This window comes from Arvicola amphibius, chromosome 4, assembly GCF_903992535.2.
Source record: "Arvicola amphibius chromosome 4, mArvAmp1.2, whole genome shotgun sequence".
NCBI lineage: Eukaryota > Metazoa > Chordata > Mammalia > Rodentia > Cricetidae > Arvicola > Arvicola amphibius.
Window position 1 is genome coordinate 127,636,867 of NC_052050.1, and position 25,990 is coordinate 127,662,856.

The 25,990-nt window shown below is 43.8% G+C and overlaps 1 protein-coding gene across 1 annotated transcript in view; it reads right to left on the minus strand.

Moving 5' to 3' along the window:
- The window catches only part of Enpp6 (ectonucleotide pyrophosphatase/phosphodiesterase 6), a 94,063-nt gene that overhangs the window by 23,686 nt on the left and 44,387 nt on the right, over positions 1 to 25,990 (minus strand). The window contains exon 3 of the mRNA XM_038327572.1: positions 8,679 to 8,790. Coding sequence (XP_038183500.1) covers positions 8,679 to 8,790 — 112 coding nt within the window. The remainder of the gene's footprint in view (positions 1 to 8,678; positions 8,791 to 25,990) is intronic.

Below are 25,990 nucleotides of genomic sequence, written 5' to 3' on the forward strand. Positions count from 1 at the left end.
TTATTATTCATATTCCCTGGTGTGAGAATGACTAACTCAAGCCTCCTGTGCACCTATACGTGGTGAGGTACAAAAGGTCCCTCTAGGACCCTGCGAGTGTGTGGGTGGTGGGGATAAGACCATACTAGGCAATATGATTTCTATTCATATGCTGAAACTCGTTCCTGGTCCATACCTGGGAGAGCTCTGGGCTCTCCCTCCCTCGCTACATCTGAACACAACGGACGCTTCCATAAAACCTGTCCCGGAGATAAGCCTCCACATTTATCTGCTTTACGTACCGGCCTCTTAGGCATTCCAGATGTGCTGGTTCATGCACTATATCAACTGTTTAGGTGTCCACACTTCCAGCACAGGCCCTAGATACGGTGGGAAATCCCACTTAATGCATTGGCGACTTAATAAAGTGAGGTTTACTGTGGCATTGGAGTTTAATGAAATCCACCCAGGCCTCCTCATTTTAATACCCACTGTATGGTAATGTATCCATAATGCACTCTAGTGTAGGTTGGTTTCTCCAAGGCTGTTTATCACATCTGAAAATCTCCATGCGGTCAGAAAGCTGGAGTGTGTCACAATTTACCCGATGGCATTGTTTCAGGAAGCTGTCAACCTCCGATGCCAGGAACACTTGATTTGGGATGCTTGTGTTACAGGGAATACACACGTGAGAGGTTGCTGTGTTAGGGTTTCATTGATTCATTAGGGACCCAAGTCTCCCAGGGCTGACAGTTCTGGCCTGTTTGGAGTTTAGCAGATAAATTCTTGGTAGCCAGCTGTTTCCGATGTGGGTCTGGTCTCTATCACAGGTCAGCTCATTTGTTATGAGGTTGGGTAGGGCAAGTGGGATGGAAATGCCTGCATGTCTGCTATTGGCCATTTATAGCTTTGAGGTTCAGGAACCTTGCCAGAAGGACATGTGGCCATCAAACCCAGTTCCCAGAAAGCTGCAGGGGGCCTCCAATCCGAGGGTTTCAGGGACACCCAAGTCTCCTATCACCTTATAATTCTGTCTAGATTGTTTTGCAGTATAAAGAGTTCATAATGTCATATGCATTTTTCTTACTGAAGTAAGTTGGGAAGAGAGGAGAATGGGGCAGAGGGAAATGGAAACAATTTAAAGGTATAGCTAGTTATTGACTGTTAAGAAAGATGACTTAATATTTAGGGAAAAGGGCTGAGAGGGTCAGTACACCCAAAGGGTCAGTATCACCTTGGGGCACTGTCCAATACCCTTGCTTCAAGGTCACCAGATTTCATTCACGGCTGTCATACAGATTCTGTAAACTTAGCAGCTAGTGAGCAGAAAAAAAATGATAATATAAAATGTGAATTTGGAGGCCAGCCTGGTCTACAAGAGTGAGTTCCAGGACAGGCTCCAAAGCCACAGAGAAACCCTGTCTCGAAAAACCAAAAAAAAAAAAAAATGTGAATTTGGAGAAAACCCTGAAATTACAGTTTGATTATCTCAATATTATTGATATTTTTACATGCATCAATACCCACACTCGTCACTCTCCAGCTTCCTCTGTTTTTATTTTGTGTTTCTCATCTTTCCCCTCTAACCACCTTGCTATCCCCACTCCCTCCCTACTAAACTGATCTGAATCTTGGCAGAATTCCCTAAATGAAGGGTTATGGACATAGCAGATTTAATTGTGAGAATTGTGGACAGGAGCACAAATACGGTTTCAGATCCTGATTTCTCTTCTCAATAAATAACGTGTCTCAGATGAATGGTAAAATATCTCCACACCGCAGTTTCCCTGTCTGGGAAACCTACCTGCAGTGATTTGAATGGGAATTGCCTCCTATAGTCTCATGAATTTGAACCCATGGCCCCCAGCTGATGGTGCTGTTCAGGGAGGTTTAGGTGGTGTGTGGAGGAAGCGTGTCACCTGTTTTCAGTCTTCTCTCTCTCTCTCTCTCTCTCTCTCTCTCTCTCTCTCTGTGTGTGTGTGTGTGTGTGTGTGTGTGTCTCTTCCTCCCTCCCTCCCTCCTTCCCACCCCCCTGCTTCATGGCAGTGACTGAAATATGCATGCTCAGCTCTCTACCCTAGCCACCATTCCAGCCGCCTGCTGGATCTGCCATCATGGATGCTATTTGTATAGAACCATAAGCCCAAATAAATGCTTTCTTCTGTAAGTTGCCTTGGTTATGGTGTTTATTACACCACAGAAAAGTAAGTAACTAAAGCACCGCCATCCAAATGCTGAATGAGCTGCTGGTATAGTACTGGACACGTAGCAAAGAGGAAGGGAGGAAGAGAGGAAAGGAGGGTGGGACAGAGGGAGGGAGGGAGGGAGGGAGGGAGGGAGGGAGGGAGGGAGGGAGGGAGGGAAAAGAAATGCCTCCTTCCGGTTGTGCCTTCATCACTTTGCCTGAGTGTGCGGGTTTTAGCAGGGAGGAGCATTTAAGCCCCACTGAGCAGCAGCAAGCTTCTCCACTCTTCTTAGTCTGCCCATAGAGAGCAGGGTCCCAGCCAAGACACCTGAGCCGGCTTCCTTTCCCAGGTGGCAGCAATTCTCTACTCGTCCATCTGTTCCTTTATTAACATCAGCGGTGACAGGGGTTGTGAGATTCGGGGTTGCCGAAGAAGTCCTCTGCAGCTGTCCACGGAAGTCATTAGCTTGTGTCCACCGTTGCTGCCACCCAGTGCTTTCTTTCTTTGCTTTTCTATGCTCCTTACTCGTGTGCTTGTTATTCTTTTCAACTCTCAGCATTAACCTTGGACTCCATTTGGAATGATTGGCAGGTACTTTATCACCAAGCTACCTCCCAGCTCTTTTTATTTTGGGACAGAGTCTCACTAGGTTTTCCAGAGTGGCCTTGGGCTCACTTTGTGGCCCAGACAGGACTTGAACCTGTGAACCTTTTGTCTCAGCATAGTTGGGATTATGGACTTGTACTACCAGACCTGGATTCTAGAGCCTCCTTGAACAGGTTGCTTGGACAATCTGCGTGGCACCATGTTGAAAGCTGTTACTGACCCTTCCTTCCAGCCGGGGCATACTAGCTACCTCCGATCCCTCCTCTGTTACCCCCCAAACTATTCTTTAAGTCTACCAAGTCTTTAGCACCAGGTATATGTTTTGTTTCTCACTGAACCATGAACCTCCTGCAAACAGAATTTCCCAAAAGACAAATCAAGTGATATGAAACATGAATTGCTTTATGTTTTGAAAGTGGGCGGGTGGCATTGTGTGCAGGGGCACTGACTGCTGAGTCTGTTATTCTTTTATAAAGATATGGTGGTTGGGAAAGCCGGTCCCAAGAGGGGCAGTGGTCCCACGAGGGGCCGTGGCGGGTCACCCAAGGCCTCAAAGAGCAGCAGTGGGTCACCTGAGGCATCGGTGGGTCCCCTTGGTAGGTAGGACACAACGGATAAGAGACAGACAGATATGCCATTCAGAGAGAGTTTGGGTACGGAGTTTATTTAGTGGGTTATGGAGGGGAAAGGGAAGGGAGAAGGGGAGAAGGAGGAGAAAGAGAGAGAGGCAAAGAGAAGTGGGGGAGAGAGAAGAGGGACCAACAGAGTGAGCATGCAGGTTGGAGGAGGTGGGAGATCTGCTTGCCTTGGCAGAAGGGGGGGGGCATGGGGGTGGAAGTGGGTGGGGCTTTCTCTTAAAGGGACAGGGTACCCAGGTGACAGGACAGGCCAGCAGATCAGTCTTGTGTGTGATAACAGGGCTCAGAAAGCATCAGTGTGTGGGGCTGGATGCTGCTGAACACATAGAGCTGCATTCCTCTTCGTCTTTGTTACTGTTGTGTTGCTATGAAGAGACACATGGCCAAGGCAGCATAACAGAGAATATTTACTTTGGGAGCTTGCTTATAGTTTCAGAGGGTGGGGCTATGACCATCATGGCAGGAAACATGGCAACAGTCAGGCAGACTGGCACTTGAGCAATAGCTGAGAGCTTATATCTTATCCACCAACAACAGGGAGTGGGATGGAGAGAGGGAGAGGATGAAGGGAGGGAAAGGAGGGAAAGAAAGAGGAGGGGGCAGGGGGTCTCATAGACTTTTGAAACCTCATAGCCCACCCCCAGTGACACACCTCCACTAAGCATGCCACACCTCCTAATCCCTCCCCCCAAACAGGTCAGCCAACTGGGGACCAGCCATTCAAATATATGAAATATATCCTTTGGGGATATTCTCATTCAAAGCACCAAACTCTTTCAACCTGCAAGAGCCCCAGCCCCAGCCTCAGAGATATGAGTTTCAACCTCTTCTATCTAATTCTTCCGGCAAGCCACATTAGAGATGTGAGTATGGACCAGGTTATCAGATTAAGGAGCCATTTTTCAGCGATTCCACACATAGGGGAGGCCCTGGAAGCCTAGCCTACCTAAGCCTCTACCGAAAGCGGTAGGTGCTGACTCTCTCTACCCTAAGAATTTGAGGTCAAGAGAGGCAGTTAACTTTCGAGCGTCAGTGATGTTTTTGTGAGATGGTGTCATAATTAAAATTTATTAACTTGACACAGACCTAGGCATGTCTGTAAGGAAGGAACCTGAGTTGAAGAGATCAGATTGGCCTATGGACATGTCTGTGAGCCTTTTTCTTGATTGCTGATTGATGTAGGAAAGCCCAACTCACTATGGGTGGTACCATCCCTGGCACATGGGCCCGGGCTATACAAGAAAGGTAGCTGAACAAGCCAGTAAGCAATGATCCTCTATGGTCTCTGCTTCAGTTCCTGCACCCAGGATGCTATTTGAGTTCCTGCCTAGACTTCTTATGGTGGTGGACTCTAACTGTAGACTAAAATAAACCCTTTCTTCCTCAAGTTGCTTTTGGTTATAGGGTTTATTACAGCAACAGAAAAGTCAAACAAGGACAGATGGGGAGAACACCTATGGAACATGGCAGATAAAGAGCAAAATAGGTTTGTGTAAATAAAACCCTTTGTCCCAGTGCTATTGATATTAAAGATGACACCTTTCCTTTTAGCTCCTTCATTTTCTATGTAAAAAAGTCATCTCAATTCAAAGGTAATATCTTACAAGGCTATGGCCAAGGAAGGCAATGCCCAGGTAAATACAGATGCTGGCTGATCCCTTCCTGTCTAGACACATAAAGCCTCTTGATCTGTCTGGACTCATGCTGAAATGTCCCTGGGTAAGAACGCTTGGTCAAGGTCCTAATGATGGCTCTAAGTTCTGTCATATCTGTCCCACGTGCATTCTCTCCGAAAGGTAGTCCAACTCTGAACAACACAGATTCAGAGGAATATGTGTGAGTGTGTTTGAACACTTGTGTGTGGAAATTTCCAAATGCTCTTCAAATTTGAATTAGGAACTCGAGATAGAGAAAACCAAAAGAGCCTAGTGTCTGGACTTGTGGCGCCAGGCAAGGCTACCCGATGGGAAGCCAAATCGCTCCACAGCTCTGCCTAAACACACCTACCCCAAGAATCAGCTCCCTTCTGCCATATGCACAAGTTCATGGACAAGTTCTTACCTGCAAAGCAATCCCTAGCATTCTAGAGTGTTTCAATCTGGCTAAAACTGTCGACCACTTCATTCCTGAAGAGGATGGTTCGATTTTTGCTTGAGTAGCAGTATTGACTTACAAACATCAGTCTTTAGTTTGCTTTGTAAGAAGGGAAATGAGAGGTGAAGGAAGTGCTTCCTTGTTTCTCCTGGGGGAGAGAGGACCGAGCTCACCTCCACTACCTTCCCCAGGCAGTAACCCCTGGGCTTTCCTTTCTCTCTCTTTCCCAATGCTCACTAGCTTAGAGATGATGAGCAGGAGGCTGTATTTCCGCCCTTCTTTGTCAGCTCATAAACAGAATGGACCTGGATTACATTAGAAATGATCTTTATACCTACTATGTAAAGAAGCTGCTTCTAGCTGCCCTGTTAACTTTGGCAGTATGAAGACCCCCACATACTTCCACCCCAAGACAATTGCATTAGCCTTGCTCAATCCTGCCCAGGTCCATGCTGTCAGAATCCAGATGCATCATCTAGGTTGCAGATTTATGAATGACAGTCCGTGGCAACAGCTCTCAGCCTGTCATCATAACCCCTTTGGGTGCATATCAAATATCCTGCATATCAGATACTTACATTATGATTCATAACAGTAGCAAAATTACAGTTATGAAGTAGCAATGAAATAATTTTATGGTTGGAGGTCACCACAACATCAAAAGCTATATTAAAGGGTTGCAGCATTTGGAAGGTTGAGAAACACTTGACTATGGAGTTCAAGGTCACGCACCTGGACTACCTGCACATGAGTGGCATTGAGTTGGGCAATGCACAGCCCCAGATACCATCTGGAATCCTAACCTGAGGCCAACTCTATGGACTCGCACTCTTTGTGGCCTTTTGTTTCTAGAGAAGCCCAACTCCTTTACCAAATATAAACCTGCACCCCACCACTACCACTAGGAACTAGAGTAACAATCAGAAAATCTTCTCTGTTACCAAGAGGAGATGTATCTCCTAGAGTTCTATTACCTTCACCATGTTGCTTGAAAAAGAAAAACAAAAGGAAAAGAAAACCCACAAAGACAACACTTCTCTAAAGGAAACAGAGCCCGGTTTTTATTCCTCTAGCATTGTGGTGCTATGAAAAGGAGAATGTCTGCTCAGATTGATGAGCACTAGCCTGGAGGTCTTGTGGTACTGCTTGCTATTTTGCTTTGACCACTAGATTGGGTTCAAAGAGAGTCCATTTAGCTCCAAACACGAGATAAACATGAGACCTATACAAACATACTCATAACCAGGCTGTCAGACTACTTGGAGGTATTTCTGTGGCAATTACAACCCCAACTCTCATATCTCTCATAGCAGTAGGGTATAGGGATGGATTGTGTTTGGGTCTGGGATACATCGGAAGCAGCACTGAGTAGACATGGAAGAATTCTGAAGTTCCAGCGCTGTTCATCTGCCATGCATGCTGTGGCAGTCTGCTTTGCATTAACCAGACAGCAGCCCAGTATACCAGCTCTGCCTGCACATGGCTCTCCAGCCCTCGTGGGCAAGAAAAAGAAAGGCAGATGAGGTAGCAGGAGGCAGCATCATATAACACACACAACACACATGATATATAAACTGTATGAAGAACACCCGATTACGTTAACTCTGCCCCTTTTGAATACAACCAGAATCAAATGACATGAACAAGTTTGTTTCTTCTTGATGCTTAGTATTTTGAAGCCATTTTCCCTTTAGCGTGTCAGTCATGCTAAACCATTTTGAGACCTAAAGACCCGTCTTTATAGGTTTCATGCAGGTAGATTGATCTGAAAATCAACACGGGACGGGGTCCTGCTTTCTCCTCTGATAACCCTGTGGGAGTGGTGACCACTCACTGAAGGCTGGGGCAGGAAAAGAAGTGAAAGCGTGGCATCCGTCATCAGTCTCTTCTGTACCACGGGGCTATCGTAAACCACGAGGAAGACCCCGCTGCCACGTGGATTCTTGGGTTACTTGGAGGTAATCTCACCCAGCTGCTCACCTCTGTACCTGAGACAATTTAGAATTCAATACATAGTTGGTCTCCTGAGTGAAAGATAATCTCAACCATAGCCGGCCATCACTGTTTGGTGCCAGCCATTCATGCCCTGGGTTTAAGAAGGGTGATCGCTCAGTGCCTCTCTGGAAACCACGCTCTTTCAAAATGATCAAGCTCCTGCCCCAGTCTATATACAGTGATTCTCTCGGTGTCTTCTGTTTTGACCCCACCCAACAAGATGACCTCAAAGGACCTCAAGTCCAGCTCCAGAAATAGGCAACCCCAACAGCCTCCGGCTCCTTCTTGCTGATTTCTAAAGCACTCTCCCTGCTAGACCTCCATCTGGGTGACCTGACTGCTTCCAGTTGAGCTAAAGCTTTATGTTTGACTTGGTAATTAGTTCCCTGACAGAGCTATGTGTTTTTCAGGGGCGAGGAACTCATCTTAGCTTGTTTCACACCATGTCACTGTTCCGGGCGCAAGGGAGAAACAAAACAAACTAAACAAAATCAAAAACCTTACTTTGTTCTAATAGGCTCATGTGCTTTGTGCATTTCAAACAAGAACATGGGAACGGTGATTTCCCCCAAACACATCTGCCTTCCTTTATGCAACACATATTGATGTCTTTGAAATGTACCTGTTCAGAAAATCATCACTATGAAAATTTTGATAGCTATATGGTTTCTCTATAGTCTAATAACAGAAAAAAAAGGTCCTCATGCCCTGGGGATTCTCTAACATTTCATTCTTTGTGGGCAATGGAGTAAGTACGACTGCTCAGAGCTACAATCCCTTAGTACACCGCGTAACAATCACTACATAAAACTTTCTGAGACATTATGCCACCTAGGTCCAACTCGCTTAAACCACTTTAAGACGTGCTATTCGTCCAAGAAACAAGGAAGAGGGAATGGAGAGATGGCCCAGTGGTCAAGAGAGCTTGCTGCTTTTTCAGAGGACCAGAGTTTGGTGCTTGGCACCCATGTCAGGTGACTCACAACTGCATGCAGCTTTGCTTAAATGTGTAGTGGAGAGCACCATAAATGGGACCTAACTCTTCTGCTCTCTGCAAACACCTACATCCACCCTACCTTTGCATGCAAGCGTACACATGCACATACACACACTCACACACACACAATCTCTTCTGAAAAACAAGAACAATGTTAGGGCTAAAAAAGTGTGGGACACTTACTTTAATGAGTCAAGAGCGTCACTGACTGCATTGGCAAAATTGATATCCGTTGGGACATTTTTATATTCTAGGCAGTAAGTTGGTCTGACACCAAGAATCTCAACTTCACAGCCTATCAAGAAAAAAGAGGAAAAACAGTTATTGTCTCGAATGTTTAAAGTAGGGCTATGAGCCTGTTCCATAAAACAAACATCAGTCAAAATATTTTTGTACCTTTCCATAAACTAAAATAATTGATTCCTGATAGGTCACATAGTTAATTGTATTTTCGCTTTACTGGAGTAGTTTCTTGAATGCCATTACAACATAATACAGAAACTTCCATGACAGAGACTGCCACAAATTGGACCATAGAAACAAAATATAAATTAATTAGTGTCCCAAAGTGTCTCAATTAATTTTCTTCTCTATATTTTCCGTAACTACCATCTTCTAGTCTAATGTACTCTTCCCTACTCAAGAGACATGTGAAGGATAGCATCTTGTAGCCAGGGAATTATAAAATAATATTTCACTGTCCTGATATAAAGACTTAACTGGACTATAGAGTTGTAACAGCAAGCCAGTTTCACCGAGCTAAAGCAACGGTTCTGAGCTGGCTTCTTCCAAAAGGCAATGAAAGTCAAAAGCTGGTTGTGAATCTGCTTAGGTTTTCTACCCCAGACTCTTAGACACGGAGACATAGTTGTCGTCAGGAGGGGACACTTAATCAGGATATCATAACACAGAGGCAGAGGGGGAGTCAATCTCAGTTTACATTGGTTGAGCAAATATTTATTGGCACTAACTATGAACGAGTGGCTCTGTTCAGGCGGAGGAAACAAACATGAATCAGCCAGGGTTTCCTTCTCAGAGCAGTCCAGAGTCTAGTCTCAGGGGAGAGGGCAAGCCTGTGCTGTGTGAGGTGCCCGCTTCCGGGGTCGTGTCGAACGCAGCAAGGCTATGGGGGATGGAGGGAAGAGTCGGAGACAGGAGGAGATTGGATACCAAGGCAAAGAAAGTAGTGTGAACCAGAGTTCAGGGAACGTCCAAACAGTTAAGAACCGTGAAATGCCGGACCAGGGAAACTAGGACCGCAGATGTGGCTCTTGATTACAGCCCGGGGAAGATGACTTCCAAGTGGAAGCAAGTAAAAGTGGGAGATGGAGAATGTGGGGGAGGAAGACATCTGCCGGGAAACCGGTTGGCAAGCACCTTGGAGCACATCTGCCAGGGGATGCAAAAGATAGCAGAGCAGCTCCTATGAAGACTCCCTCATTAGCATATCGTCATTTGATTGGAATAGTCTGTGGGAGACCCTGTCTATGTCTGCCTGAGATCTTGGGATCCGGGAGGGCAAGGCTTAGCTGAGACAAACAAGAGAGGACTAAGAAGTAGGCAGTGCTCCTTCCCCGGACATGCTTACTAAGAAGATAAACAGGTGGTGAGGCCCAGGAAGGAATCTGCCCTTGGTTTCCAGAATAATAGGAAATGCAAGGGGAATGTTGACCACTTATTGCCTTGGATACCTGCGTTTTGTCTGTCAACAGTTGTTTGTAAATTTTGATTGTCATCTCAAAGTCATTTGTCCTGGATACAGCCTTTTCTTAGGGCTAGAAACACAGCAGACATCATGCGCCCTTTCAGAGTTCAGCCACTATCTGCAGTGTGGCCAGGTGTCTCTTTTCGCATTTCCAGTATGTGGGAATGGGAATTTTGAAGTAAGGAGATCCTGAGCATTCTCTCACAGAAAAATGAATGGCATGGTTTTTGTTCTTGTTAGCTTAGTGCAAATCACAGTTGGTTTTGATGTCAACCAACAATAAGTATATTTGCTAAAATTATCAAGCATGTGTTCTCTTGACACTTTCATTTGATTAAAATTAAGCTGGGCCTGGACTGAAGAAATGGCTCTGTGGTTAAGAGCACTGATTGCTCTTGTAGGGGTTCTAAGTTCAATTCCCAGCAACCACATTGTGGCTCACAACCATCTACAATGAAGTCTGGTGCCCTCTTCTGGCCTGTAGACATACATGCAGGCAGAAAACTATATACATAATAAATAAAATCTTTTTTTAAAAAATTAAACTGAGCTTAACACTGTTGTAGTAATCTCACCTGAGAAATTAACTCTTGGCCTAGGTTAAAATAGGATACAAGCTGGGTTGGTTTTTTTTTCCTGGTTAATTATATCTAGTCTTCTGTAGTAAGTACAGGTAAAACATAGGAAAGAAGAGATATTATTACACTGTTACAGAATTTTTTATATTAAAAAGTATGCACATATATCTCAGAGATACTTATGTGTAGGTTTAGTTCCAGACCATCATAATAAGTAAAATATCGCAATAAGGCTAAAAACAGGCATTTTTGGATCTCATTTGCCTATAAAAGTTGCATTTGCATCATACTATAGTTGAATGCAGTGTAGCATTGTTTATAAAAGCAGGACTTTCAGCTTAAAACTATATTTCTGAAAATGATCACAATCACATGAAGTTTTAGAAAATGGTGCAAGGGGTTAAATACCACAGAAATGAAGTAGCTGTGAACCAGAATATGATGACGTGCGTGTGCATGCATGTGCACGTGCACACACACACACAAATAGTAGGACCATAGTAGCATCTTACAAAAGTCTTTGGGAGTGATAGGATAATACAGATAAATTCTACCCAAGAGCACAGACTCTACACTAATTTTCATGTGATGTATATCAAATAAAACAGAATTCTGTGGAACAAATAATGATAAAGGGATATGTTGTGGGATATTTGTACATTGTGTGAAGATGTATTGCTGTGACTGGTTTAATAAAGAGCTGAATGACCAATAGCTAGACAGGAGGTGTAGGCGGGACTTCCAGGCAGAGAGAGAGGAAGTGAGAGATGAATCTAGGAGCACAAGAAACACCAGGAGACACGAAAAAGCATGGGCGGTACATGACAGAACATAGATTAATAGAAATGGGTTACTGAAGTTGTAAGAGCTAGTTAAGAACAAGCCTAAGCTAAGGCCAAGCGTTCACAGTTAAAAATAAATCTCCGTGTTGTTATTTAGGAGCTGGCTGGTGGACAGAGAAAGATTCGTTAGAGGGATGGGCAATTCTTACAACAAAAGTGGGAGGACAATGATGGAGCCGTCTATAAAATTGTTCCTTGGTGATATGGGTTCAATGTGAGGAATCCCCATGAATGCCTATGAATTATTTGGGGGAGTTACTAAGGTTTGCAGAGGTCCTAGAACTTCTAGACGGTGAGGCCTAGAAGAAAGAGGTGGATCACTGAGGGCAGGTTCTTAGGGGTCTCTTGTCCTCGCCCCTTCCTGTCCCTTCTTTTTCAGTTGCCAGAAATTGTGATGCTTTTCAGCTGCATCTTTCCACCATCAGCATACAGTTCCCAAGAGCATGGGACCAAGAGGCCGTGGACTGAACCCTCAGAATCCATGAGCCATGGTTTCAAAACCATTAGCTAATAAATAGCACTAAACCATGAAATAGTAAAAGTATAATTAAGAAAAATATTACATATGTGAAAGTGTTTTGTTTAAAATAAGTTGTATATTTAAAATTTTAAGTAGGATAATCTAAATCTAAAGCTCTAAATTTCAACAAAAACTAGGGTGCATGCCAGAGAAAGAAGGAAACTGTTTTGCTTACAGAGGGAGGGAAAGGTTAATTAAGATACATCTCATGCTAGACATTCTTTTAAAAGATATAGACATGCAAAAGAGTGTTGCATGAATAGCTACTAAATCACGAAAAGAAGAAAATAAAGCATCAATTTTTAACCAAACATCAAAGTTTATAAAAGGAAAAAGGAAAAAAAAAGAGAAAAAAGGAGGGAGGATTTAAGAAGTCATAATGACAAATAAGAACAAAAGCAAGGATTTTAGTTTTCAGACAAACATGAAAGGCATGTAAAGCTGGAAGGAGCCACGACTCCACACAGACATGTGTTTAGATTACTGCTTATGTGTCATGGACATGCACACACAGAGGAATCTTGGTAATGTATAAGGCTTTGACATTAATGGAAATTGGCTCGAGACACAATGAACAATCTGCCATGATGACTCACATCTGCAATCCTGTACCTGGAAGACTGAAGCAGGAGGGTCAGAGGTTAAATTCAGCCATGGTGATTGGCTACACAATGTTTGTGGCTAGACTGAGTGAGAGGCCCTGTATCAAATGCTTAAAAAAAACAAACATACAGATAAAATGAATAAATAGAGAAGATCCATGGAAAATTTGGGTGCTGGTATCAATGGGATGAACTAAATAAATCTGAATGTTTTTATCGTATGAGCATAGGAAGTGAATTTTTAAAGACAACTTTAAGGCAAACTGGGCATATTCTGATCCATAAATAAAATCTCAATAGTTTCCCCAAAGCAGAAAAGTTCCAAGCACAATGCATACAATCTGACCACAGGTAATAGCATTAGGGATTTAATCATAATAGTTAACTAAAAATAAAGCTAACCACTTACAAATTTGAAAGAAAGCTGTTATGTAAATGTATGCACAGAGGAAATGAAAACTTCTTTGACAGGCTAGTTATTAACGACAGTGAAAATTCCATACTGCACAACTTCAAGGGACACATTTTCACTTAGGCCAGAAGAAAATCAGGAATGTTTCCCTCAATGCTGTAATTTATTGCTCTTAACATGCTTTTCATCAAGTGAAAAATAGAAGTAAATAAATCTAGAAATCAGGAGATGTGCCCGAGAGTTTCTGTATGACCGTCTTTACTAAACTTTCCGCAGGGCCGAGAGATGGATCAGAGATTAAAATGTTGGCCATGCAAATGCAGACTCCTGAGGTCAGATCCCTAGCACCTATGTAACTGCCTGATGGTCATGGCAACCTGCCTTTAATTCAGGTCATCAGAAGTGGAAACAAGGGAGCTCCGGGGTAAGCTGGCTAGATTAACTTGGCTAGAATAATATGGGTGAGCTTTAGGTCCAAACTGAGAGACCCTGCCTCAAAGAATAAGAAAGTAGAGAGCAATTGAGGGGCTCTTAATTGTAAAACTACAGCAGTTCCATTCCACGTTCTACTCACTATGTGCTATGAGAACTAGGCTGAAAATTTAAAAACATACAAACACAGACAGAGACAGACAGACGGGGCAAGGGGGACATCCTTGAAGCAAGAATGCCAATAATGCCCACTTTATTGTGCTCAGGGGCAGCTTATATAGGGCTCTGGCCACGCCCCAGCTCTCGGGATCTTTCAGCTGCAGACTCATCAGAACCCACTCAGGGTCTCAAGCTCAAAGCAGCTGCAGGCTGCTCAGCGCAGAGGAAAACAAGTTGTTTACAAGAAATTCAGGGTCTGGTGGTCGGCAGTCTCCAACACCTAATGTCAGCCTCCAACTTCCAGATACACACATGTACACATGTGCAAACGTGCATATACGCATGCACACCACACACATGTGCACTTGTAGGAAATTTATGACATAGTACAGTAGTGTGAGCACGCACAGTAGGAGCAAAAGTATCTCCAAACTGTGAGCAATGGGCACTAATACTTATTCTATGTTAACCTCTCTAAGTACTTTTTAAAAGTTGATTAGCAAGCCACAGGTTTACATTATTGTTCACTATGGGTCCTGACCCGTGTTGGAACAATGTTAATGATTGCACCCTCTTATCCAGAGGATACCAGACCTCTGTGGATACCAGAAACCACAGAGAGCACAGAAACTCATGCACAAAACTGATCAACGATGTATATCAGATCATGTTGCCTAGTGATGTTGCAGTCTCCTTAGTTTGTGTTAATACACTGAATGATGTCCACACAATGAGATTGCCTAATACCACATTCCGCAAGATGCAGTCTGTCTTTGGATGTGCTGTAGATAGATTAGATAGATAATAGATAGATGGCAAATAGATTGATAGGTGGATGACAGACAGACAGACAGGCAGATAAATAGATAGGCCTATGACATTTCATCTCTAAATTAGTCATGATAAGAGATAAAAGCAATAATAAAATAGAAGAATTATAACAATATTCTATAGTAAAATTCATATGACTATGGTCCCTTTAAGTATCCTTTTCACTTAAAGGAAGTCCTTTCTAGCTTTTCTTCTGCCTAGATGATCATTTAAAAGAAGTACTTCCTAGCTTTCCTTCCGCCCGCGCCATTACTCTTGTGCTTCTTTACTAAGTAAAGTAGGAGTTACTTGATTACAAGCAACAGCCCACCTGGGAGCCAAGTTGGCTTTCAGGTGATTATGTGGGGGGTAGCTGTGTAAATACAGCTAGGCAAAGGGGAGATGTCCGTCCCGAGGGTGGGGGGGGGATATTTTAGCTCACACGTGCTGTGTATATTAAAACGCAATCATCGTTTCTTCTGCAGTTTCTATTTTCGCGTCGCAGTTGAGAAGTAGCTCAATGCACGGGAAGGAGCGCTTCGTGGAGCACGCACCTCAGAGGGGAATCTTCGGCCACTTCCATCCGCTGCGGGGAAAGGTTACAAAGCAGCGTACTCTGACCATGTCTAGGACAGTGCTGCCCGTCCTAACAAGCCACTTCCAGGAACACATTGCAAGCATACAAAGTCAGAAAGCCCGAAAGCACATTTTACGCCTAACAAAAGAGGGAAAATAAACGCAATACAATGGCCGCAGGAACACATGCTCGTGGCTGCTTGGATAAACTATTTTTGTAGTGATCCAAACTGAAATCACCTGGAACGTTCCTTACCGCCCCCCCTCCCCCATCTTTGACTCTAGCAGGAAAGCTTTCAGCAGCGGCTTCCTCGGGAGGGGATGGTCATGTGACCCAGCCCTGACCCCCAGGGTCTACTGAGGAGCTCGAGGTGGGAAGATTGGCTTCCCTAGTAAAGATAACGAGGCATTGCGGGGGCTCTCTCGCTCCTTTGGCACAGAATGTAGGTTGTGAAGAATCCCGGACTCAAGGCAGCCATCTTGAAAAGAATGAGACAAGAAGCGGGAAGATTCTAAAGCCAATATCTTAAAGCAAAGCAAAAAGTCCCAGGGTACGCACTCTGAAAACCGCACCGATAAGCATCAGAGCCATGTGCAATACTTCTCATGTGGTCCAAACAAGTCCCATTGTTGCCAACTCTTAGCCTGTTTTATATTAGTCATAACAGACATCTCTTAATTTGCGATATAAAAGGGATCTAGATATCCTAAATATTTTCATATGGCTCATTCAAATCGGCCTCGCTTTTATAAAACAAGTGTCTGTTGTGTTTGTCGGAAGGAGCCAAAAGCTGATGTTTAAGCGATAACTTTCCAACTTCTTCCTAATATACCAATCAGAACACAAAAGATCCATTATGTGACGGCTTTATTTACCCATCTACAGCTGCTGGACCCTCGCTTATTGCCAGCTTTTAAATGGTATGGATTATGCAGACATAAATATTTTCACATATGCCTTTTGGTTCATTTAGGGGCACGTTCCTGTTGGGATGTGTCATGAACAGAACTGTTAGGGCTGGGCATTGCATACAGTTAAAAGCTGTCGTGTGGCTTTACTCCCACCGGCATTTCCTGGGATGTCATTGTTCCACTTTTTTTTTTTTTTTTTTTGAGACAGGGTTTCTCTGTGTAACTTTGAAGCCTGTCCTGGAACTAGCTCTTGTAGACCAGGCTGGTCTCGAACTCACAGAGATCCGCCTGCCTCTACCTCCCGAGCGCTGGGATTAAAGGCGTGTGCTACCACCGCCCGGCTCATTGTCCTACTCTTATCAACATTTGGATTTGCGATTTCTTTTTAAAATTAGCCATTTTTCCGTTTTAGCGTGTGTAGTTAACCAGGAGTAAATTCTGTCAAAGTTTTGCGCGGACTCTCCCCTCCCTCCCTCCACAGCAGCCACAGCTGAAGTCAAGTTTGCCTGCGGGCACGTGAAGCTGGGGCCTAGCGAACGGCTATCCGAAGCGGTGACTACACGCAAATATTCCTGGCTGAAAGAGCAAAGTAAAACAGAGGAATTCTGCAAAGAAAGAGGGTTTAGAATCTATCCTGGAGGTGTTGGCTTTGTTTGGGAAGCTCTCCTCTCCCTGCCAGAGCCCACACCACCAGCAGGGACCAGAGGTGCTGAAAAACGCTTTGGACTTTCAGTACCTTACTTGCTAAAGGGCTGGAAATCAGGGTGGATCTAGCACAGCAGTGGCATTAGCAGGTGCCGTGTTGAAAACCCTGTTGAAGCGCTGGGCACTTGGCACTGGCTGCTCAGCACTCCGCCCTCAGCAGCACCTGTCCCTGGCACTCAAGGGAGCATCAGCGAGGTGATATGGTCCACAGCTCTCTGCCTTGTCTGTGACTCTGCAGCCCGAGATCCATTGTGAATCTCATTCTTGGGAAAACCCAGAGCAAGTGTTGCTTGAACTATGCATTGCAACCTGCCCAACAGCGTACTGCTAGACTGCAGGAGGAAACCGAATCCGAGTCCTGGATGCAGGGCGCTGAATCTGAGCCGAGACAGAATCTGCCCAGGGCTCTAACACAGGCTCCAAGCTGCGTTTTCCAACAACAGGGAGTACCCCGCACTGGAAATCAAGCTTCTGACAAGCCCAGTGTGTCGCATGCCTTTAATCCCAGCTCTAATGACTCCAGATATGAAAGTCCAAATGCAAAAACACAGGGAACTCGTGAATAACGGAGCAACGTGTCTCCCGCAAAACTGCCAACTCCACAGTAAGGGCCGCCCAAGAAGAGTGATGCACAGTTTTAGGCGAGAATTCCAAAGGATGCTTATAAATATGTCAGAGACGTGAACGAGGACACAAGTGAACGCCTGAATGAATTCTAAGAGCATATACAAACATCTAAAAAAAAAATAAGTCAACACAGGATATGAAAATGGAATTCAATTAAGAGAGAAATACTGAAGAAAAACCAAATTTGAAATGGTATAAATAAATTCCATTGAAAAATTTCCATAAGTAAATAAAAAGTTTAGTAGAAAGATTAATAATAGAACAGATCATCGGGAAGACAGAATACCAGGGCTTGAAGATAAGGGGAAGGGATTATCTTTTATCAGTAACAAAAAATAAATTAATAAAAACATGCTTTAAGCCAGGAGGTGGTGGTACACTCCTTTTTCTTTTTTTTTTTTGTTTTTTTTTTTTGTTTTGTTTTGTTTTTTTCGAGACAGGGTTTCTCTGTAGCTTTGGAGCCTGTCCTGGAACTAGCTCTTGTAGACCAGGCTGGTCTCGAACTCACAGAGATCCGCCTGCCTCTGCCTCCCGAGTGCTGGGATTAAAGGCGTGCGGGTACACTCCTTTTTAAGCCCAGCACTCAGGAGGAAGAGGCAGGCAGGTGGATCTCTGTGAGTTCAAGGCCAGACTGGTCTACAAAGCAACAACAATAGAAACCCTAAGTAACACAAGTTGGTACCAGGGACTAGGGTATCGCTGTGATATCTTGGACCATGTTTTTGTTTGGAGGAATATGGACTTTCGGACTATGGATCAGCAAAGCAGTTGAATACTTAAAGTGGAGCCATCCTAGTAGAAGATGGTGACAATAGTGTCTAGGGTGATTTGGACTGTGTGGGCTTGGCTCAAGAGAGTTCAGAGGAGTAGAATGTTAGTATGTGGCCTAGAGACCAGGCTTGGTGGTATTTTGATGAAGAACATAGTTACTTTTCGCTCTTGTCTGAAGAGTCTGCCTGGTACTAAAGTGAAGAGGTTTGGATTAATTCCACTGGCATGGGAATCTCAAGACAGCCAAGCATTGACTCTATTTTGTGGTTATTAGTGTTAACTCTAATGAAGATTCACATTGAAAAGAAGTAAGTTGAGAAAGAAAAGATATAAAATGTACAATTTGAGGAGAAAAGGAACACTAGGAAGTGTATTGGAGCTAAGCTAAATTCAAGGATATAAACAGATTAAGAAAAGGATAAAAGGGAGTGGTGACCTCAGGGCAAGATCTGACTCAGTTGAGTTTCCAACTTGTGAAATTAAAGAAAAGCTTAGCGCTAGATGTGGTGGTGCATATGTTTAATCCCAGCACTCCAGAGGCAGAGGCTGGCAGATCTTTGAATTTAAGGCCAGCCTGGTCTACAGATTCAGTTTCAGCACAGCCAAAACTTAGGCTGTGAGGGAAACCATTGAAAACATAAAGTTGGTGAAAATGTAATTGAACAAGGAGACCATGTTCTAGCTCCAGCAAGAAGCAGAACTTGGCAGTTTTGGCCACATGGTTCTGGCTTTAGAGTCAAGGGTAGAAGAAAGGGGTTATGGAATCTTCCTCTGGGACTAAGGAAAGCCACGGAGGCCAGACACGTATCAGGGGTGTCCCTGAATGGAGGCTCGGGGGTGTCATTGTGTGAAGTGGAAGCCTGGATTACCTTGGAGAACCCAAAATGTTAGAGATGCCAGAGTCACAGGATACCCGTGGAGAAGAGCTGCTAACAGGGAGTGGAATCGGTCCAAGAGAAAGAAGTGTGTTGCAGGCAACAAAGATAAAAGGAGTTGGAGACCAGCCTGGTCTACAAGAGCTAGTTCCAGGACAGGCTCCAAAGCCACAGAGAAACCCTGTCTCGAAAAACCAAAAAAAAAAAAAAAAAAAAAAAAAAAAAAAAAAAAAAAAGGAGTTGGAGATTTGAAGAACACTTTGATATCAGACATGGAGATGCAGAGTTTGGAGTTTGCTCAGATGGGTTTTGGTCTTACTTTGGCTGGCATTTCCTCACTATCTTCTCTTTCCTACATTTTGGAATGGTAATGTATATCCTGTGCCATTATATGTTCGAAGTATGTGATTCTTTTTTATTTTGATTTTACATGAAATTATAGTTAAGAGGTTGCATGAATCTCAGAAAAAGACTTTGAACTTTAGGTTTTTAAGTGAGTTTGAGACTATTATAGACTTTTGAAGTTAGACTGAAATGTATTTCTGCATTGTGAAATGAATATAAGCCTGTGGGAACCAGGGAGTGGAATGTGGTGATTTGGAAGAAAATGGGCCACATAGGGAGTGACACTATTAGCAGGTGTGACTTTGTTGCAGTAGACATGGTCACATTGGAGGAAGTGTGTCACTGTGGGGTTGGATTTTGAGGTCTCCTATGCTCAAGCTATACCCAGTGTGGAACACAGTTCACTTCCTGCTGCCTGTGGATCAAGATACAGAATCCTCAGCTCCTTTGACGCCATGTGTGCCTGTACACCACCATGTTGCACCACGATGATAATGAACTAAACCTCTGAAACTGTAAGTTAGCGTCAACTAATTGTTTTTCTTTATGAGAGTTGCCATGGTCATGATGTCTCTTCACAGCAATAGAAACTTTAACACAGACACTCCTGCTCCAATGTTAATGCTCAGTTAATGTGTGTCTGATCTATTATACAAGCACAGATACATCAACTGCCCGGTAATTCTAGTTAGGCCTAGAGAAAAAAAAAATGTTCTCAAACTTCTTAGCATGTCTTTGTATCAGGTAGATCCAAATTCTAACAATTTTTTTTGATTTATTTATTTATTATGTATACAACATTCTGCCTCGATGTATGCCCGCATGCCAGTTCTCAGTACAGATGGTTGTGAGCCACCATGTGGTTGCTGGGAATTGAACTCAGGACCTCTGGAAGAGCAGCCAGTGCTCTTAACCTCTGAGCCATCTCTCCAGCCCATCTAACAATTTTTAAATATTAAGAACATAACATTTTATTATAAAGGCGTTTCTTAGTTTAAGGAACAAAGAAGCTTTAAAGGCTAACTTACATGTCCATGGATGAAAATGACTAATATCTAGAATGAGAGAATTCAGAATCAGTTCTGCTTCTCTTTCTGTAGTATGAGTGCTAAGAAAGTTGTTCACATAAATAAATGGATGAGAATAGGAATCATTTGAACCAATGTAATTTAATTCTTTGAACATCAAAATGTGATTCAGCACAAATTTTAAAACAGTATTTCAGTTGACAATTCAATTAAGTTTTTCTAAATAACTTTAAAAACAAGAGTAGCAACAACTTATTTTTTTATTTACTTTCCAAATACACAAACATGTGAGCCGTGTTTGGTGCTGGAAGTGTCTATGTACGGTCAGGATAACACAATGTACCTTAGCAAAATTCTGGGTGAGGGGTATTCTTTCTTATGTAAAGTAAGAAAAAGGCATATACCAGTCAGAGTAATTTTAATACCAAATATTAAACTTGGGGGAGTCTATAAAATATCCCATCAAAATTAATCTTGGTCTTGGAGATGCTTGGTCACCCAGTTTGAAGATCTCTGAACTAGGAAAGAAAGTCACAGTACCAAAGTGCAGAAAACAACAGGACATGAAGTGAGTTGGGAGCTGCTGATGAGAAATGGCTTATGACTGACAGTCCACCTTGAGGTCATTCACAACCCAAGGTCTGTAAGGGGAGAGAGAGAGAGAGAGAGAGAGAGAGAGAGAGAGAGAGAGAGAGAGAGAGAGAGAGAGAGAGAGAGAGAGAGAGAGAGAGAGAGAGAGAGAGAGAACCATTGCCATAGGGCCAATGGAGCATATCGGTCTGTTCAGGGTCAGCGATCCAGACAATGGAGCAAGAAGTCCTGTCCCAATTGAGAGATGTTCTGAATGCAAGTCCTAAAGGTGCCATCAATTTGAATGAAAGCTATATCCCTCCACATGCCTCACAGAATGGACTGGATAAGTAGCCAACTAGATACCTCTGAGGTAAGTAAATCCTTCTTCTTTGTCAGTCCACCATGGGGTCTTTCCTGTGTGAACTCTCAAAGCGAAAAGCATTGCACCTTATTGGGAATGCTAAAAACCACCAGTGAAAGCCGGTGAGAAAGACAATGGCAGCGTAATGGGACACAGTGGAAACTGAATCGGTAGCTTCAGAGAGAGCAGAGTTAATTACTCCTAGGTGGATTTGTGTGGGCGCTTTGTTTTGCTTTCTTTGGTCTTTGTCTGATAGGAATCAGCAGACTGGAAGGGGGTGTTGTGTGGATAGCTCTCTAATCAGGAGTCTGTGGACTCCTGGATTGGCCACAGGCTCATTCTGATCTGTGAGTGTGGGCAAGCATTTCTCAACTTCCGGGCTGCTAACTCTGAGCCTGCTTCGTGGTTTGTCAGAGAGAACAACAAATGTGGTCCACTGAGGTCACTCAAGTGTGTCTGAGGGAAGTGTGAAGCTTTAGACTGTTGCCTCAAGGATCTGCAGGGAAGGTCGTGGCCAAGGCATGGTCTGGAAGTTTAGTTTACATGACAATCGTGAGGGTGTGGTTTCTCTTTTATTCCATCTTCCTTCCTCGTTATTACTGCTGAGCTTGGAAGGGAATTGCCCTTAATTAAGGTACACTCATCTAGATCTACTCTTGTTCTTATTAGAGCCTGGCTTCTTGCTTAATAGTGGTACCTTGCGCTATTTCTGATGACCTACTAATTGTCCTGATAAGAAACGAGTTAGAAGGAACAATTACCAAAGGCCACCACTATGTTTGTGAACTCTTGTGTTAATACTTTAAGGCAGTTTTTCTCATCTTTCCTCTATCAGAAGATTATTTTAATATACTTTTTTTTTTAACAGCAAGACCTCATTGCCCTAAATAAGCTATCAAAACAAATATGCAAATCTATTGTGGGCAACGCATCACGTAGATACAGCGTCCTTGTCGGAGGAACCATTTCAAAGCAATACCCAACAAGCTTCCATAAAACCCTATTCTTTCATAGCTGTGAAACCAAACCCTCAGACAGAAGTGAATGTTCCAACACCTCTTTGCAGGCTAATCATCTGATCTCTTCCTAGTTCCGGTGCTTTCCTATCGTGCACATTGTTTTCATCAATGTGCCTCGCTTCCTAGCAACTCTCTCTGAGGACCACCAACCCGAGCCCATAAACATCACCTTTCTCCCAGCCTCCTAGAGCACAGGTCTCGCCTTCCAAGTGGAGTTCCCGCGTGCCAACTTTGACACATCTTGTAACAATAACTCCTGTGAGCTGCATTTTATGTGATGTGAGACAGGTGTGCAACTGTTGAATACATGTCTCAAGAGAGCTTATTAAAGCGGCTAAGCCAATTAACTCTCAGAGAAACGCACAACCTTTTCCAGGAAAATACATCTGAGGTACAGGAGCTTGTGGGAACAGGTCTTTGGAGGGAAGCGTGGCCTTTGATCTCAGAGACCCTTTCCCCAGGGTTGGCCTGGCCCCAGAAGACCAGAAGAACTATTGTAGGTTTCTTCTGACGGCCGGGGGAAAGAAGCTGGCTGTGCCATGGAAGACTGGCCTTGTGTACAAAGATTCAAGTTAGGAGCAGCTGAGGAGCAGCTCCTCTGTGACACTTGAGTCCGGAAGTTTGGCAGAAAGCGACCAACTGGGGATAAAAGCAGGAAGCCTAGGAGACAAGGGAAAGCATGATCTACAGGGCCAAGGCTCTGTTAAGATCCCATAGTTAGCTTTAGATGAGGAGAACAGTCTGGCTGGAGAAAAAAATGATCCTGGTAGCCCATGGTGGGCCAGGAATTAGGACAGGACCAGCACAGGGCTCTCTGGACTGGTCCCCTTCCCAAAGGTCTGCCATTACTTGTTCAACACCAATAAAGAATATGTTACAGGTCCAGGCAGGGGCCAGACCATGCAGAATGGATTCAGGTCCCCAAGACTCTGTCCCCCTCATCTGAGGACTAATCTGATATAAGAAGTACCAACTTTGAACCCCTTTCTTTATTTTGCTAGAAGCCCTTCTGAATCAGCCACTTTCTATTGAACATTTGGTAGCTGAGCAAGTAAAACTGGAAGACAGACTGGTGTGTGGCCCTTACCAGGCTTGGAGCTCAGGTGCCAATACAGGACAATCTGCAAAGGGTTTGGAGTCAGATGGGAGGGATGGTGCCTCAATTGGCTTGCTTCCTGGTTGTATGTTCTCTGAGTGTCGTTTTTCTCAGGTATTCCCTGAGCTAGGGAGCATGGACCAGGAGACATTTCCCCCAGAATCCTTTACAGAGACCCTCCCCCCAGGAAGAGGAATCATTACTGGAGCAGACCGAGGAGCCTGATGCTCACAGTAGCCCAGTGCCTTTTCTCGGGTACCCCTGGAGATGAGCCGCCACATAACATCAGCATCCGCTCTGAGCCAGAAGAAATCAAGGTGCGAATGAACCTCAAACTCACAAATTCACAAGCTGCCAGAGTGCCTGGAAGCCAGGTGTAAGCTGGGAGGGAACTATTGAGCTCTATGGATGACACCTGGTCTTGCAGCGCAGCCTCCTTCCTTGATCAAACTCAAAGCCCGTGATTCCCTTACTAGCTCCTCCTTCAGCTCAGACCAGCACAAGGGCACGGTGACTGACTACTCTATGGCCTGGGACACTGCAGCAGCGGCCTGACTGGAAATCTCCCGGTCAGGTTAGGTGTGAGCAAAGGTGCTGGACTAGCCGAGAGGGGGTTCTGTGAGTGCCGGGATGCTCTGCACTTGGAATCTGGGTTCAAGAGGGCATCAGCAAAAGGCAGTTAAGCCTAACGGTGAGCCTACAGCATCTCAGAGGCTGTCACAAAATAATGACAGCAACAGGGCCCTGGGAAAACATCTCCCTCTTTGGATTTGCGGTCACCCAAAGCCTTGCTTTGACTTACTTACTTGACTCCTAACCCATACTCCATTTCTCCGCTTCTTCATCTTCATTTCTAGCTTCTCTTCCTTCGCCTTACTATTCTTTCTTTATTCCTCTTTCCTTTCCAGCTTCTTCCATTTTCCCTTCTTGCTTTCTTCAACATGAAAACAGAGCTCTCATGTTGTTTTCTATTCCTGTTGTGGCATTCAGTTCATTTCAGGCAAAGGTGTGGAGCAGCTCTGTGGTTGGTCTGCACCGGGTTGGCCATGCTGTGGAGTGGTTACTTTCTGCACGCCTGGTCACATTATCAGACTCCAAGCTGCTTGGTGGCAGGGCTATACCAAGTCAGTCTGTATTTCATGCATCGGGAACGCAGATCACATAAGAAAGCAGCCATGGGATGAGTACATTAATGAACACTATACCCAAGAGATTCCAGATTTTCTTTTAGATATATGTGTTTACCAAGTCACTCCAAGCTCTCCCCTGAATTCCCAACATGCAAGCCCCTAAGGCATAACTGTGACAACTGAGGGCAGTGAACACAGATGCAAGACCTTTGGTAGATGCCTTCCAGCGCATGGAGGCCTTCCTCTCTTTAGGTCCCTAGAGGCCAAGTGAATCACCCGAGAATATACAGAGTGATATATAGTTTAATTGAAATCAATTTGGAGAAAAACAGTTCGACTGAAAATAATTTGATCAATACGCAAATTAGATCAAATCAGCTTCATGTACAATTACCCCCTGGTTTCCACAGGAGGTAAGTTCCAGTTCCCTTTAGGATAGTGCTGTAGAATATTATTTTAACCAGGCAAAGATGCGCTACATTTGTTTTTGCTGTAGAATATTACTCTAACAGAGTGATGGTGTATTACTTTTTTATGCTACATTTGTTTACTGATGTAAAGACGTGTGTTTAATTATGTAAAGATGTGTTGCATTTGTTTCACCTTGCCTGCCTAAGGCACCTGATTGGTCTGATAAAAAGCTGAATGGCCAATAGCTAGGCAGAGAAAGGACAGGTGGGGCTGGCATGTAGAGAAAATAAATAGGAGGAGAACTCTAGACTCAGAAGAGTGAGAGGGGAGAACAAGGTGCATTACCCAGCGCAAGAAGCCAGGCAGATAAAGAAAAGCAGTGAATTAAGATACATAGAAGTAAGAAAGGCAATAAAACCTTGAAGTAAAGCAGAGATGAAGAGAAACAGGTGAAGTTATAAGAGCTAGCCAGAAATACGCCTAAGCTAGGCCAAGCATTGGAGACTAATAATAAGTCTCTGTGTCGTGATTTGGGAGCTGGTTGACGCACCACAAGAAAAGGTCTGGTACAAGATAGCACAATTCTTGCTTAGGTCCCTACCAAAAAATGATGAGTTCCTCACCTTTAACCTAATTCACCTTTCTGTGTGCCTGGCATCATCTATGTAGTGCCCAGTACAGTGTAAATGGACATGTTCCTGGGTGGTGACTAAGGATGTTGAAAAATGTTTAGGATATTTAGAAATTAGTTGGAACAACTGTAATAGCTTTTTAAATATAAACTCAAAACGTTATTTCTAAAAGAAAATATTGACAAGTAAAGAAAACATATGAACCTTCATAATTTCACCTGATGGTAACGGTTGCTTTTCATGTGTATACACACACATATATACATACATATACACATGTGTATATGTATATTTCCACATAAATATATGTGTATATATTTCATGTATACATATATATCCACATCCTTTTAATATATATGTGTGTTTTTCATATA